We start from the raw sequence: 15,120 nt of genomic DNA, 5'->3' as shown, positions 1-15,120 counted from the left end.
GTTGGATAATCAAAACAGGTAGGATTCTTAAATTACATAAACACCCCTACCAATTGAGGATTATTTAGTATAGAGAATTTCTTATTTTCCATTTTAGTATATTCTTCTATATATATATATATATTAATGGATCATGTGAAATTTATTTTATTTAATATATAACGTCTTGAACTATATAGAATATTTATAATAATATTTTAAAAAAATAAAAATAAAGGGAGATGGAATTTATGTGAAAAAAAAAAAGAAAGAAATAAATAAATAAATAAAGGTGAGAATATATGATGAGAGGGCCCATTTTGTGGGTCCCACTACCAGCTGGCATCCCTGCTCCATTCAACCATTATGCTTTGTTTTCTTCCTTACATTCTCCCATTCTCTCATCCCTTTCAACTCTTCAAATTTCCCATTTTACCCTTCGTTCCTCCTTCTCTCTCCCTCTCATCATTCATTTTTAAAAAGTTAGTTACCCATCGTTATAATTACTTCAAACCAATTTTTATTTATTTATCCTTTTTATCAAATTAAATTATTATTACCGTTTTAGCCTTAAACTTTATATGTATTACAATTTTAGCCTTTAAAAAAAAAGTTTATATCTTATATATTCAATAAATTATTGAAAAAAAAATAATATTAGAGTTTCGTTTTTTAATTATTTTGCTAATTTATTAATTTTACTAAAATTGTTGAGGATTTAATTTGTGTAATGGTTAGCCGAAATTGAATTAAAGGTATAATTTAATTAAATATTAGCGGATTTTATTATTTAAGACAATAAATATAAAAGTGGAGATTTACAAATTAAAATTCACCAAATTATTATAATTTTTTAAAAAATAAAAAATAAAAAATTATTTTTGGAAAATTAAGTTAAAATTATAAAAAGAAAATGAAAAGTAGTAAATAATAGGAGAATATAGAGCTTAGAAAGTACTAAAAAACAAATAAAAACAATAAAATACTGTTTCCACTTTGTACTATTTATTTGTTTTGAGAACCATTTTAAATCCATGAATTTGTTATTTATTTATTTATAAATATTAATTATAATTTTTCTAAATAACCCCAAAAAAATAAATATTACTTTATTCCACCATAATCTTTTTTGGTTTTGTTATTTATTTTTAGGAGCGTTTTTAAAATTTAAATCAAATTTTAAAAATTGTAAAAAAAAAAAAAAAAGTGCATACGAGCTGATGAGTTAGAGTAGAAAAATCTTTTGAACCAATCTAAAATCTTGGTTGGGTGGAGTGATGACTCAACCAGCTGAAAAATACAGGGTGGTTGGATTAGGTTGTTAAGTTTTATTTATTTATTATTATTTTAAAAAAATCATACTTATTCACGGTGTATGTTACATTTACGGGTGATAACCTATCACTAACAGTTATAAATGTCAAATATTCTTAATGTTTATTAATAATCTTTGGAATAGGGTGAGGTAGGGTAGGGTTGAGTTGTAACCTTATTTTCAGGTGGGTCGAGTTGACCCAATAGAAAAAATGTCAACCCAAAAGCCAACTCTAATTTTTAATTTTTCAAAAATTTAACACAACCCAAATAAAAAGAAAAAAGAAAAAAAATAGTTTTTAAAGCTATCAATCCAAAATGGAAAGTTGATAAATTGATTGAAATGAAGAGGCAATTCAGTAATTTGGTACCCAACAGGCATTTGAATATGTTTGATGCATTTGAGAGGAAAAGTAAAGGCTGTGACAAAGGAATGGGAGGACCCATTAGAAGTCACAAGGATTTTTTTCTTCTCAAGAACCCACTGAAGGGTTCCCACAAAAGGTAGACCTCTCAGTCCTCTGCCACTCTTTTTCTTTTCACAATTTGTGATTGAAAGGCCCACAAAACTGGAAGCAAGCAATTCAAACTCATCTCAAAGAGCTAAGAACGCATGAATTCACAAAACATGAAAGTATTGAGTTGACGTCTTTTCACGTTTTGTCCATTTGGGTTCTTCTTGTTTCAGTTCTTCTCTCAGTTGATTCTTGTCTTTCAGAGTTTCTGATGATTTGGGGAAGATCTGGGTCTGGTTCTGGTTCTGGTTCTGGGTTTTTTTGCCTACAAGGTGTTCAATGAAATGTCTCCTCCATTGTGTTCTCCTGTTGATGGCTTCAAGCTCCCTTTTGAAGGTTCTTCAATGGCTTCCTCTAATTTTTCCTGTAATTGGGATTGAATTTTGAAGGACCCTTGATTCATTTTTTGTGTTACTTGGACAACTTTTTGTGTTTCTGCAAATGGGGTTCTGGTTTTATTTTCATCTGTTCTAGAACCGAATATTTTCTCAACGTTGGGATTGAGATTAGTTTAGTTACTATTCTATTTCCGTTGCTCATTGATTGCTTGCTGGTGTTCTCAAATGGGCAACAAGAAGGGCTGGTTTTATTTAGTCAAGAAGCTTTTCGTTTCAGAGACACAGACAAAGCCTGAGAAGGTAAAGATAGATGGATGGATATATTGCTTGATTTTGTAACATGTCTTCAACTAATCATCAATGCCAATAAATGTTGTTTTTACAGAAGCAAAAGAGGTGGAAATGGGTGTTTGGAAGGATGAGGAACAAGAGACTAGCCACACTGACAGCGCCGTCGCCATCAAAAGCGACGATGAGACGAGAAGAGGAGGAGGAGGAGGAGAGGAAACAGGCTCTTTCTGTGGCCATTGCGACTACCGCAGCGGCCGAAGCGGCAGTTGCAGCAGCTAAGGCTGCTGTTGAGGTTGTGTGGCTCACAGGGACCCCTCAATCTCATCAACAAAATGCTGCAGAAGAACCCTTTAAGCCTCTCAAGAAGGCCCCTCCATCTGATCTTCTTAGGCGTGAAAGGGAAATCCATGAGTTTGCTGCTATTACTATCCAAACCGCTTTCCGTGGCTTCCTTGTGAGTACTTTCTGACCATACTTTCTCATTTAATTCAATGGAATAAGAATGAACATGCTGAAACAAATTGGTACTGTTACTGTCTGAGCTAAAAAAAGTAGAACCCATGGAGCTAGATTTCAAATCTTGGACTCTAATCTTTTCTTTTTAAGGAAGAATCATTCAAGAACTTAGTCTTTTGGATGAATATGATACTCATGAGCTAAAAGACTAGAAACAGGAGGAAGGGAATATCAGAACTCTTTCCTAACTTGGGTATACAATTTGATTCTCCAGCCTTGTTCCACGCAGTGATATTTGAATCATTAAGTAAATAATGTAAGTTTGCAGGCGAGAAAGGCATTGAGAGCACTGAAAGGAATAGTGAAGCTACAAGCAATTATTAGAGGGAGAGCTGTTAGGCGCCAAGCCATTGCCACTTTGAAGTGCTTGCAGTCCATCGTTAGCATACAATCACAAGTCTATTCAAATAGGCTTCACCCTCCTCAAAACACTTTCAATTCTCCTGAAACGAAGCAGTTTCAGAGCTTGAGAGATAGGATCATAAAGGTAGGCCAAATCAAAGTATAGCTATATTGATTGATCAACTCTGTTAAGAACTGGTTGGTTTGATGATATTACTGTTTCTTAATACAGCCAATTGAGACAACAAGTCGTTTCATAGGCTTAGCATGTGTGAGATCCTACATTGATTGGAGAGGAGAACGAAGCATTCTTTATAAGAGTGTGGAAACCTCTCCTTAGCAGACGCATTTTAAAAACCTTGAGGGGAAGCCCGGAAGGGAAAGCCCAAAGAGGACAATATCTGCTAGCGGTAGACTTAGACTATTACAAATGATATCAGAGCCAAACATCGGGCGATATGCAAACCCGAAGGGGAGTGGATACGAGGTAGTGTGCCAGCAAGGACGCTGGACCCCGAAGGGAGGTGGATTGTGAGATCCTACATCGGTTGGGGAGGAGAATGAAACATTATTTATAAGGGTGTGGAAACCTCTCCCTAGCAGAGGCGTTTTAAAAGCCTTGAAGAAAAGCCTAAAAGGAAAAGCCCAAAGAGGACAATATTTGCTAGCTGTGGGCTTGGACTGTTACATCAAACTCTTCGTAAGATCTCCATTTCTAATGAAAGTAGGACTATTGTTTTCTTATTCACTTTTTCCATTGTTCATTGATTTTGAAGTTGGATTCCAACGATCAAAGGTGGGATGACAGCCTACTATCAAAAGAAGAAGCCGATGCAGTGTTTTGTAGCAGAAAAGAAGCAGTGGTAAGGAGAGAGCGAGTCAAGGAATACTTGTTCGCCCACAGGGTAAATAGTACTAATCAACCCTTTATAAAACAAACACTTTCATTAGTAAAACTATATATGGTAAATGACATAGAGGAAATTGTTGGTATGTATCGTAAAAAGTTATATATGGTAGATAATTATATATATATATAGTAGATAACCGAACCATATATATAGCACCTAGTACTTCGAAAATGTATTTTCTGCATTCTCTATATACTCTCTTACTGTACATATGAAGTTATCAATATAAAAATTTAGCCAATATTTCTCTCTCCTATTCTTTGTGTTCATCTAGATCAAGTGTATGCTCTTTGTGTTCATCTAGATCAAGTGTGTGCTCTTTGTGTTCATCTAGAACAAGTGCGTGCGTTGTTGTGCGATCCTTGCATTTGCTCTTCTGTTCTTTGTATTCATCTAGATCGAGTGTGTGTTGTCGTTTGATCCTAACACCTCCACATTTTGCAGAGGTCTACAGAGTCCGAGCGAAAGAAGGTAAGAGGAAGATGGAGATACTGGCTAGACCAATGGGTGGACACCCAGCTCTCCAAAAGCAAAGAACTCGAAGATTTGGACTCCATTTTCACCTCAAATCCAAACCCACCAACAAAAAACACAGAAGAACTCCCCAACCAATCTCCATATCAAAATCCAGCTCTGAAAAAACTGTCCCACCACAAGAAGCAGCGTTCACTGGGGGGCGGAATAGACTCAAACAGCTCATTTTCAAGCTCCCCACTGGTGCCAGCATACATGGCGGCCACTGAATCTGCAAAGGCAAAAGCAAGATCCTTGAGCTCCCCCAAGCTAAGGCCAGCAGGGGGATTGGACAGCTGCTCCGATGGGAACTCGCCGTGCAAGACAAAGCCGCTCTGTTTGGTGACTTCAACGGCGAGTGAGGTCGGAATTAGCAGGGGCAGAAGGGGGCTTCAGCAGCAGAGGTCGCCGGGGTTGAAGGGGCTTCCAGGGCCTACGAGATCAAGCAGAACTCTCAGTAAGGATTTGAGCATTGATTCTGAGCATTCCTTGCCAAACTGGGATAGACAAAGTGCCTTCCGATGATTGTTTTCTTGTTAGGCATATTGATATAAAATTAATACAGAAACAGTTTGTGGTGTTGTTGTGCTCATATATCTATTAAAAATGTGTTAAACAATCTTACCTAAATCAAACTTTTAGAACTATAACGAACTCACAGTCAATGTCATTAGGCATACTATGTTGTTCGTGTTGAATGATGAAAGTCTCACGTCGATTAATTTAGGAAACAATTATGAGTTTATAATCAAAGAATACTCGTTCCATTAGTATGAGGTGTTTTGGAAAATTCCAAAGCAAAGTCATGAAACCTTATACTCAAAAGCAGACAATATCATACCATTGTAAAGAGTCGTGTTCATCTAACAATTTGGACTGAACACATGATTTTGTTTATTTTGTTTTCAGTTCTCGAATAGGGTTTTGTTTTTAGTTTTAAACCGATGAATACAAATTAAGAAATAGGAAACGAGAACGTTATCAAAACAGCCTAGCCTTGTAACCGAACCAGCTGAGGGTTGTAACCGAACCTTAGGAGGCCATTGATGACATTTGGCAAAGGATTAGTAGGGCCAAACATTATTTAAGCACTGCCCCCAATCATTGCTTGTGCTTTACACCGAATCAAAAATATCTCTCCCGTTACCTCATTACAGCCGTCCGATCAATTCCCCTCACCACCATCCTAACCGTTCATTATGTTTCGCTTTTCATAAAAGCAGTTTCAAAAGCCATATCCGAGCCTCAGCTTCGGCAATCCCTAACCTTCTGCTTCGGTTCTTCTTCTTCTTCTTCTTCTTCTTCTTCTTCTTTGTTTTCTTCTTGCCATTTCATTGATCACTCCGACAAAGCTCTCTCTTCTTCACAGTAACGGTAACAAGAACTATCGTTTCAAATCTTGACGATTCTGCTTCTGTTTTCATTTAGGGTTTCTGTCGAGTGTTTGTTGTAATTTGAAATTGGAATGATGCTCTGTTTGATGCTAATGCGTGCGATTAAACTGAACACAGTTCGATTATTGTTCCTGTATCTATGTTTGTTTGCTTCTTTTTCTTTGAATGATCGTTTTAATATCATTTGTGTAGGGATTGGATCTTCGGATCGATGTAATTTTTAACTCGTTAGGGTTTTAATTCGTTAAGAACCGAATGACTCAAAATACTTATGAACTAAATCCAATCAAATCCCCGTTCATTGGTATGATCTTGTATTCTCAATAAGAGAAAGCAAAATGTAATTGGATTGTTCTTCGAGCGCCTGGCTTTAAGGACACGACAGTAAATAGATTTACCACTCTGTTGAGAATTTAGTCTCTGTTCTTTGAAGTTCTTAAGAACTTTCTATATCGTGCTTTTCATTCGAAGTTCATCAAGCTTATAGCTCCCTTTTAGAGACAGGTTTCTTTTTGTTTTCTGCCTAATTAAAAGAGAAAGATTGCTATATTTTTAGTTTTATGTTCAATTAAACACTCTTTGCATACCTTAGTTAGCATGATTGTTTAGTCAATCAAGTATCTCATATCCAAACTTTTTCCAGGTTTGTGGTCTGTTAAGACTCTTAGAACTGCTGTTGGTTGAAAGAATTGGATAATCTAGAGTAAGGATGACATTATTGTCTGGAAGAAGTTTTTCATTGAACCCCAATGCTCCAATCTTCGTTCCGTTTGCTCTTCGTAACGTCGAGGATTTCTCTCCAGAATGGTGGGAACTTGTCACGACGTCGCCGTGGTTCCAGTACTACTGGTTAAGCCAACATCAGGAAGATGATTTCGACAGCAGTACCAATGATTTAGTCACTAAAGAAGAGTTTCTTGATCTGGAAGAGGCGGAGTTTGAGGCTATGGTTCAATCAACTGAAGCAGATGAGAAGCCTGATATCAAACCAACCGCTCCTAAGAATCTCATAAAAGGTGTGCCTTTAATCTTGTTCATAAAAGAAGTATAATTTGAGCACAAGATCCTGACCTTACCATATTGGAATTTGATAGGTGCAAGCCATGAAATGGATGCCAAAAGATTATTGGAGGATCTAGTCATTCCAAGATCTCCAAAGGCTCCAGTTTGTCCTGCAAAGTACAGTGAGAAGTCAGCCAAGTGCAGGAGCCCCAAACACACTCCAAGGTTCATTCACCAGCCTCGTTGAAAAAGAGATGCAAACTGGATGCTGGAAGTACAATCGTGTTCGTCGGGGTCGTGTACTCGGAACGAGTAGAATCGTCTCGTCACACAGATCATGTAAGATTCACTACTACAAGTAGATTGAAATTTATTACAAGTCTTTCATCAATTCACCTTTGTGTATATATATGATACCACAAGTTATATGTATCAATTGTTAAGAGTCTTGTTGTCTTTCTGTATAGATTTGTTCTTTCTGGTTCTCTGTTTCCAGAACTTACCATAATATCATTACTCAATAAAGAGCCATCTCTGTTAATGGGTCGTTTCATTTTCTTCTTAACTGAGGGCTGTAATTTGTACGACTGCTAACAGCTATTGATCCCATACCCAGTTCCCGACTCCTCCGAAAAAGGTTGCATCATAAGTTTAGTCTCGTTACTTTCTTCGAGCGTTAGGCTATTAAGTCCTTAAACTTTAAAAGAGCAGATGTTTTTACCATTCAATAGTTTATGAAACTATGTACCAAATGGTAAACCACCTTAAAATGTCATCATTCAAGGTGGGACAAAACCGTGAATGGTTGGACTTATTCGAGAAATAAGATCTTTGTTCATGAGAGATGGGGGATTTGAACTCTAAGCTCTTAGTTGAGAGTACACATTTCTACCTTTTCCACACGTATATGAAGCCCTAAAGACAAGGGCTCCATATATGAATGACGGGGTCAGTCGAAGAGACCATAGAATAAAGTCATTGATAGATAGTTATCTACATTTCTGTAATAGCTACGTTGTTAAGATAGACCATGGAAGATAGTTATCTACATTTCTATAATAACTCCGTTGTTAAGATAGTTTAATAACGTTTCCATCTATGAGTGTTCTTTTTGACATAAAACCGTTGTAGCTTGCATATAGTAGTAGTCTTATTGTAGGGTTCTTACAAACCCGTAGCTGGAAACACATACAATTGTTATGTAATAATAATTGCATGTGTTCTAGGAAATTAGAGCTGCATAAAGAAGTTGATTCCAAGCATCAGGAAGGCCAGCAATGCACCAATGTATGCAGTCCATTTCTCTAAGGCCACTGTAGGTGCCTGGATGAGCATCCTTTCTAAGCTGAGACAGAGTTGTTATGTTGAGCAAGTGAACTGGGTTTGATATTCCATTCAATACTTTCTGGAGTGTGAATGATGCTGCTGGCAAACCTCCTGGGTATGTTGATCCCGCTACTGGACTTGTTTCGTTCCCACAATTTTTTACTCCCGGCTCGTTCCAGTCTTTGCCACTGTCGAGAAAAAATTAAAGGAAATGAGTTCAAGTCATGCGTTCACAAGAAAAAAAACTTCTTAACTGTTGCGTTTTTTCTTTGAATGTGTTCGGAAAATCAATGAATAGTAAAAATAACATTAGTACTTTTAATCTTTATAAATAAATAAATAAATTTGGATAAAAATGTTCGGATCTTTTTTAAAACAAAATGTGGTTTTCATCCAAAATTAAAGTATTTTTGAAACGTTTTAGATATAATGCAAAATTTAAAGGTATTTTTATTAATTTAGCGGAAAAAAATAAATAAATCCAAATGAAAAAAATAATAATAAAATAAAAGGGAAAGATATTGAAATATATGTACTTGTAATGAGTGGGAGAAATTCCTTGGAAGAAGAGGGTGGTTTTGTGTGTATCAACTTCTGAATCAACCCATTTCGCCCATGTTCTTAATGCATGCTCAAAAGCTTTCATTCTATCCATGTCCTTCACTCTCTCGTTCCCAATTTGAATGTAATCCCATCTGCACAAAATACAAAACTTTACGTACCTACGTCATCTCGAGTCGATTTTTACCCGTTCACGTATCGACTTGAGACGTCAATATAAACTAAACCGAACCCATTGAAACTGGAAAAAAATGCATCTAAACCGAGTTGACGAATCGTTAGCTCAATTTTGGCTTGCTAACTCTAAAAGCAAGAGGAGTTTAGCTTATAGTTGATCTTACCTGTTAAGGGCCAACATAAACTATACCGAACCCATTGAAACTAAAAAAATGTATCTAAGCCAAGCTGACGAATCGCTAGCTCGATTTTGACTTACTAACCCTACAAGCAAGAGGAATATAGCTTATGGTAGACCTTATCCGTTAACCTATCGACTTAAGTCGTTAATAGAAACTAAACCGAACCAATTGAAACTGAAAAAATGTATCTAAGTTGAGCTGATGAATCACTAGCTCGATGTCGGCTTGCTAACCCTAAAAGCAAGAGGAATTTAGCTTATGGGTTGACCTTATCCGTTAACCTGAATTGAAAAAATGCATCTAAAGCCGAACTGACGAGCTCGGCTTGCTAACCCTAAAAACAAGAGGAATTTAGCTTATGGTTGACCTTACCTATTAAGGTACCGACTTAAGACATTAATAAAAACTAAACTGAATCAATTGAAATTGAAAAAATTTATCTAATACAAATTGACGAATCGACTAGCTCGATTTCGACTTGCTAACCCTAAAAGCGAGAGGAATTTAGCTTACGGTTGACCCGGTTGTCTACGGTTCCACCAAAGCCAAGTATTGAAGATCAAAACATCCATCTCCTTCCATAGATCACCAGATTTCAATGAATCAAGCTTCAAAACTCTTCCAATGTCTTCCTCTTCAATATCCACCAAGTAATGGTTTAGACATAGCATCACCGAAGTTCCATACTCCTGCGGCGGGCAAAAATCGATCATTCTCGTGAACAAAAATATATTACATACTATAACATGAAAGTTAACGAGCACTGTCGTAGACTTTTGATAGCATTTTTTGTAGGTCCTGACAGCCAACGGTTTTAAATCTACCTTCCTCAAGGTTAAACGTTTCCCAAACTCAACTGTTTAGATTGAGTTGGGACGCTTTTTAAGACCAAACCCAATTGTTTAGATCGTAAATTTTTAAACCCATCTTAGACCGTACTAGTTGGACTGAATTGATCAAATTTTCGAGTCATCTGATTTTTTTTAAACACCGCTACAAGTCAAGTTACACGTACGGGATGCACTAACCTTGAATGTGTAGGAGCGAAAGGTTTCATTGGACTGTTGGATGACGGTGGCGTCAGGAAGAGCAGCATGAAGCATACATAGAAGAGATTCCCATTGGTTTATGCTTATGGAGTCTCCAACGAACATTATCTTCTTCTCCCTAAATCTCTTCAAAAATTCTTCTCCATCAAATCTGTGTTCATCCATTCAAAAACTACTTAGATTCATTTTCGTGTTCTTAAAAAACGCCTTTTTAGGTTCGTTTTAGGTTCAATTACGAGTTTTTTGGGAATCATGTGTTTTGGTTGGGTTGGTAACCCGAGCGGTACCTTAAATTTTAAGTTGGTTGAGATTGTGATCCGAGCAATCCGGATAGAGTTCACAACCCAACTCAACCCTCTATTTAAAAATAGAGTTCTACACGGGTCGGGTCGGGTTGGGTTTGAAATTGAGTTGGGTGGTTAGTTTTTTTTTTAAATATTTAAAAATATATATTTATCAATAATACACCATTAATCACTAAAATCTTATAAAATACCCTCTTTTTGGGTTAGCCAGATTGTGATCGGGTTAACCCTCTTTTTGGGTTAGCCAGATTGTGATCGGGTTAACCCTCTTTTTGGGTTAGCCAGATTGTGATCGGGTTAACCCTCTTTTTGGGTTAGCCAGATTGTGATCGGGTTAACCCTCTTTTTGGGTTAGCCAGATTGTGATCGGGTTAACCCTCTTTTTGGGTTAGCCAGATTGTGATCGGGTTAACCCTCTTTTTGGGTTAGCCAGATTGTGATCGGGTTAACCCTCTTTTTGGGTTAGCCAGATTGTGATCGGGTTAACCCTCTTTTTGGGTTAGCCAGATTGTGATCGGGTTAACCCTCTTTTTGGGTTAGCCAGATTGTGATCGGGTTAACCCTCTTTTTGGGTTAGCCAGATTGTGATCGGGTTAACCCTCTTTTTGGGTTAGCCAGATTGTGATCGGGTTAACCCTCTTTTTGGGTTAGCCAGATTGTGATCGGGTTAACCCTCTTTTTGGGTTAGCCAGATTGTGATCGGGTTAACCCTCTTTTTGGGTTAGCCAGATTGTGATCGGGTTAACCCTCTTTTTGGGTTAGCCAGATTGTGATCGGGTTAACCCTCTTTTTGGGTTAGCCAGATTGTGATCGGGTTAACCCTCTTTTTGGGTTAGCCAGACTAAAGAAAAAACTCTCAAACTTAACCAAAATTATCGGTTTTTTAAAAATTTAATCCGATTAAATAATAAAAAATAAATCTAATCCAATTCAAACCAAATAAATCTAATCCAATTCAAACCAACCGGATCCATTAAATAATAATAAATAATAGTTTGTTTCTTAAATATTTTAAATTGGTTTTTTTAAAGCCTCCTCATTGGATGAGTTTGTTAAAGAATTATTTAAACCTATTATTCCTTTTCTTTTTATAAGAAAAATCATATCACAACACGTGAATAATAATAATTTCAATCACACAATAATATTGTTCCTATAGTGCTACAAATTTTAAATTAAAAAAACTATGGCTTAGGTAACAAGTTCCAAAAATTAAATAATTAATAACATTTTAATTAAATCAATTATTATTTTCATCTAACAGATATCAATTGACAGTTTTCTCCTCGTTAGCTAAACAGGAATAGAGACCGATAATAAATGTCCCTTTCTCGTCTACTGCTCCAATTATTTATTTATTATTATAAAAATAAATAGAACTACTCCAATTATTTATTTATTATTATAAAAATAAATAGACGGCTCCAATTATTTATTTATTATTATAAAAATAAATAGACGGTTGATACTAAAATACAAATTTTAGTAACATTATTAATGAGAATAAAATATACAATATATATATATATATAACATAATCGAAAAAGAAAATTCCACGGGCAGACCTCGTTCCCGAGTAATTACCAACCCAATCCCGAGTAATTACCAACCCAAATCTAAACGAAAATTTTTGTAAGAATAGGGACGGAAATAGGTGGTCGGACGTGGACGAGGAAGTCTTTTCCATCCTTATTCCACGAAACATCTCTAAACTCAATAAAGGATTCTACTTTTCCAAAAAGGCAAAAAAAAAATCACAAAAAGTATTTTTTTTTTTTCTTAATATTCAAAAAAAAAAACGAACAATAAATTTAAAATTGTAGAGAGAGAAAGAGGAGAGAGAGAGAGAAAACCTGGGCAAATCGCAGTGGAGAGGCTGCCACCGGAATTGAAGGTAGCGGCGATCGGGACGGCCGTATTTGACACAATCATATTCCTTCCTAATGAAGGGACATTCCGAGGAGTTATACAAGGGATAAGCCGAATCCAATACCCATTTTCCGATGTACGGATCACATCCAGTTTGTCCGGTTACGGTTCCGATGAAGATTCCGACCAAGAAAAGCCCCAGAATTTTCCTTCCGGGACTCATATTTTCTCGGCAGAGAAAGTTGCAGAGAGATTATTTTCTCGGCCGCCAAACACAGAGGAGAACAGTGCAGATTATATTCTGAATGGATTCCCTTTTATTTCCTCAACAAACTCCGATTCCCAATGGCCATCACACATTGCCTTTCCATATGCGCCTAACGCTTTTTTTACCATTGCCGTTTTTAACTTTTTACTTCCCTTGGTTCTGTTTTTTTCTTCTTTTTTAACTAATAATTTAGTTTTTTAATTTAATACTAATTTAATTAATTAATTTATTTATTTTAGATTTTAAATTTTAATGAAAAAAAAGGACTAATTAAAATTATCACTAGTGACACATCCTACAATAGCTAGCAATATTGATGAGCGGTATGTAGCGGTCTTATGGAAGCAACTCGAGTGTGTCCTTTGGCGACCCTGTGTATCGATCCACACGATCCTCTTCTTCTTCAATGAAGTCCTCCGACGTCTTGGATTGATGGTTTTTTGATGTAACGACCCTAAATTAAGTAGAAAATTTCGAGTTGTTACATTGGAGTTGTTGGAGAGGCATAAGCACGAGCAAGTAGCTCTAATTCCTCCTCTCCTTGCTCGGGTAATGGGTGTTTTCTTCATAACTAAATGTTGACGAGTGAACTCAAGTGACCACAACACAAGATGATTGAGAATAGTAGCACGACGCTTGTTGCATAGTCTAATTAGACTTACAAACTGTGTGCAACAATTACGAAATGACGAGAATGAAGAAGAAACAAAAGGAGTTGACACGGGTCGAGTTCGGTTTAGTTTGGTCACATTGCTCGGTTTGGTCTAGTTCGCTCTATTAAGGATTTATTCATATTAATCATGTGAAAGATGAATTATTGTTATTGGATGAAATTAATTAAAAATTTAATATAAATAAGGTAAGCTTAGTTTATTATTATTTTATTTTATTTTTTTTAGTATGGTAAGTTGTTGTTACAGGTTTGCACATGCTGCCACGTGGATTACTATTTTATTATTTTTTCCTCCACAAATTTTTAATCCATATAAAATTTAATCCATAAATTTAAGACTTAAAACATGTTCCAATAATAATTTTATTTTTTAATTTTTTAATTTTTTAATTTATTTTTATTTAAATCAATTTTATTTATTATGGTTTTTATTTTTTATTTTTATAAAAAAAAAGGATAAATTAAAATAAAATAAAAATAATCTTATCCAATTAAATGTATAAAAGTATTTCAATAATAATAATAATTATTATTATTATTATTTTGTTACTAGGAACAAACAAACAACGAGATCTTATAGATTATAGTACAAAATTAATTAATTAAGATTTTTTACCTAATTAATTAAATTAATTAGCTCAGTCAATCTACCGTAAGCCTAAAATTGTATTTTTATGCATTTTTGAACAAATTGTTCGTGGATATAATCATTATATAGAATTCAACACTTCATGAGTTATTTATAATTATAATTGTTTCTTGCTCTCGTAATTACATTTTATTTCACGTATTATTGATTCGATTAAGCCAGTAAAAATGTGAGATTCTACTGTTCAAAGAATTTACTTTTACTATATTGGAGTAAATTCATCCGGTGAAACTTATGTTTTCAACTTCCTATTTAGTTAGATCTCTAAAACGGTGGACTTATTGAATTAGCTATAAAAATTACTCGTAACCATGCAAATCAAAAGTCAATTTCTTAGAAACAAGAGGTCACAGTTCACTCGAGAGTAAAATCGAGTTGCATATAATCCTTCCGTTGACTTATTTAGAAAAAGAGATTAACACTAATAACCCTAAAATGGATGATATAATATGGTAAACATCTTGTTTGTTTCTTTCTCTCATTTAAGATTAGATTTTATTTGTGTATGATTGGATAATGAGAAACACATATATTTTTATAAACAAAATTAAATTAAATTTTATTATTGAATTAAAAAAAATGTGAATATACTCGATTGTCTGTCCTATGATAAATATGTTTACTAAGTCGACATGTAATATAATAAATTAATAATCATTAAAATTTTACAAAATTTATTAGACGGTTATACTTTAACCTAATTGAAGATGAATTATCTTGAGTGAGAGATGAAATATTTGATTAAATTTAAATAACATTTGATGGATAAATCGGGATTTCATACTTCTCTCGGATCCTCCCTATTTACTGACTGAGCTTGTGTAGGTAGATGTTGTTTGGTAGGGCCGATAGTAGTACACTGTGTGGGACGGGATAGTAAAGACCCTTCTCACCTCCTACAAGTTGTTTGGCCGAAAAGAGTTTCTGAATGGAGTAAAAGGACTTG

General features: G+C 35.2%; 3 protein-coding genes across 8 annotated transcripts; 2 read left to right on the top strand and 1 right to left on the bottom strand.

Annotated features, from left to right (window-relative positions):
- The first annotated feature begins 1,668 nt into the window (after positions 1–1,668).
- On the top strand, positions 1,669–5,378 carry LOC111445507 (protein IQ-DOMAIN 14-like). 4 transcript variants are annotated; one of them, XM_023083931.1, is made up of 6 exons: positions 1,669–1,797; positions 1,982–2,446; positions 2,532–2,891; positions 3,222–3,440; positions 4,072–4,200; positions 4,651–5,378. In XM_023083931.1, the coding sequence occupies exons 2-6, from the start codon at positions 2,372–2,374 to the stop codon at positions 5,242–5,244; spliced, it is 1,377 nt and encodes a 458-aa protein (XP_022939699.1). In that variant the 5' UTR covers positions 1,669–1,797; positions 1,982–2,371; the 3' UTR covers positions 5,245–5,378. The 4 variants fall into 4 exon arrangements, with proteins under 4 accessions (XP_022939699.1, XP_022939700.1, XP_022939701.1 ...); XM_023083932.1 differs by having other exon boundaries at positions 1,688–1,797; positions 2,012–2,446; XM_023083933.1 differs by having other exon boundaries at positions 1,693–2,446; positions 4,072–4,158.
- A 642-nt stretch (positions 5,379–6,020) lies between these two features.
- LOC111445050 (protein EARLY RESPONSIVE TO DEHYDRATION 15-like) lies at positions 6,021–8,428 on the top strand. 3 transcript variants are annotated; one of them, XM_023083255.1, is made up of 3 exons: positions 6,021–6,093; positions 6,757–7,129; positions 7,208–7,668. In XM_023083255.1, the coding sequence occupies exons 2-3, from the start codon at positions 6,823–6,825 to the stop codon at positions 7,360–7,362; spliced, it is 462 nt and encodes a 153-aa protein (XP_022939023.1). In that variant the 5' UTR covers positions 6,021–6,093; positions 6,757–6,822; the 3' UTR covers positions 7,363–7,668. The 3 variants fall into 3 exon arrangements, 2 of the variants coding, with proteins under 2 accessions (XP_022939023.1, XP_022939022.1); XR_002710783.1 differs by lacking the exon at positions 6,021–6,093 and adding an exon at positions 8,342–8,428 and having other exon boundaries at positions 6,105–7,129; positions 7,208–7,454; XM_023083254.1 differs by lacking the exon at positions 6,021–6,093 and having other exon boundaries at positions 6,105–7,129.
- Positions 8,246–12,879, bottom strand: LOC111445049 (protein trichome birefringence-like 41). The gene is made up of 5 exons (XM_023083253.1): positions 12,569–12,879; positions 10,390–10,561; positions 9,875–10,050; positions 8,978–9,136; positions 8,246–8,629 (listed from the first exon to the last, which is right to left on the bottom strand). Exons 1-5 carry the CDS (start codon positions 12,805–12,807, stop codon positions 8,338–8,340), a joined length of 1,038 nt encoding a protein of 345 aa, XP_022939021.1. The 5' UTR covers positions 12,808–12,879; the 3' UTR covers positions 8,246–8,337.
- Positions 12,880–15,120: the final 2,241 nt, after the last annotated feature.

The sequence above is a fragment of the Cucurbita moschata genome, unplaced genomic scaffold (genome assembly GCF_002738365.1).
Source record: "Cucurbita moschata cultivar Rifu unplaced genomic scaffold, Cmos_1.0 Cmo_Scf00007, whole genome shotgun sequence".
Lineage (NCBI taxonomy): Eukaryota > Viridiplantae > Streptophyta > Magnoliopsida > Cucurbitales > Cucurbitaceae > Cucurbita > Cucurbita moschata.
The sequence above is the reverse complement of the archived record's forward strand: the minus strand, read 5'-3'. Positions and strand labels throughout refer to the sequence as shown.

Coding starts and splice junctions, on each gene's coding strand:
- LOC111445507 (XM_023083931.1), top strand. CDS start 2,372: ATGGGCAACAAGAAGGGCTGGTTTTATTTAGTCAAGAAGCTTTTCGTT. Junction 2,447..2,531: donor CACAGACAAAGCCTGAGAAG/GTAAAGATAGAT, acceptor TTGTTTTTACAG/AAGCAAAAGAGGTGGAAATG. Junction 3,441..4,071: donor TGAGAGATAGGATCATAAAG/GTAGGCCAAATC, acceptor TTGATTTTGAAG/TTGGATTCCAACGATCAAAG.
- LOC111445050 (XM_023083255.1), top strand. CDS start 6,823: ATGACATTATTGTCTGGAAGAAGTTTTTCATTGAACCCCAATGCTCCA. Junction 7,130..7,207: donor TCCTAAGAATCTCATAAAAG/GTGTGCCTTTAA, acceptor GGAATTTGATAG/GTGCAAGCCATGAAATGGAT.
- LOC111445049 (XM_023083253.1), bottom strand. CDS start 12,807: ATGAGTCCCGGAAGGAAAATTCTGGGGCTTTTCTTGGTCGGAATCTTC. Junction 10,562..12,568: donor CTCCACTGCGATTTGCCCAG/GTTTTCTCTCTC, acceptor GGATGAACACAG/ATTTGATGGAGAAGAATTTT. Junction 8,630..8,977: donor ATTTCTCCCACTCATTACAA/GTACATATATTT, acceptor TTTTCTCGACAG/TGGCAAAGACTGGAACGAGC.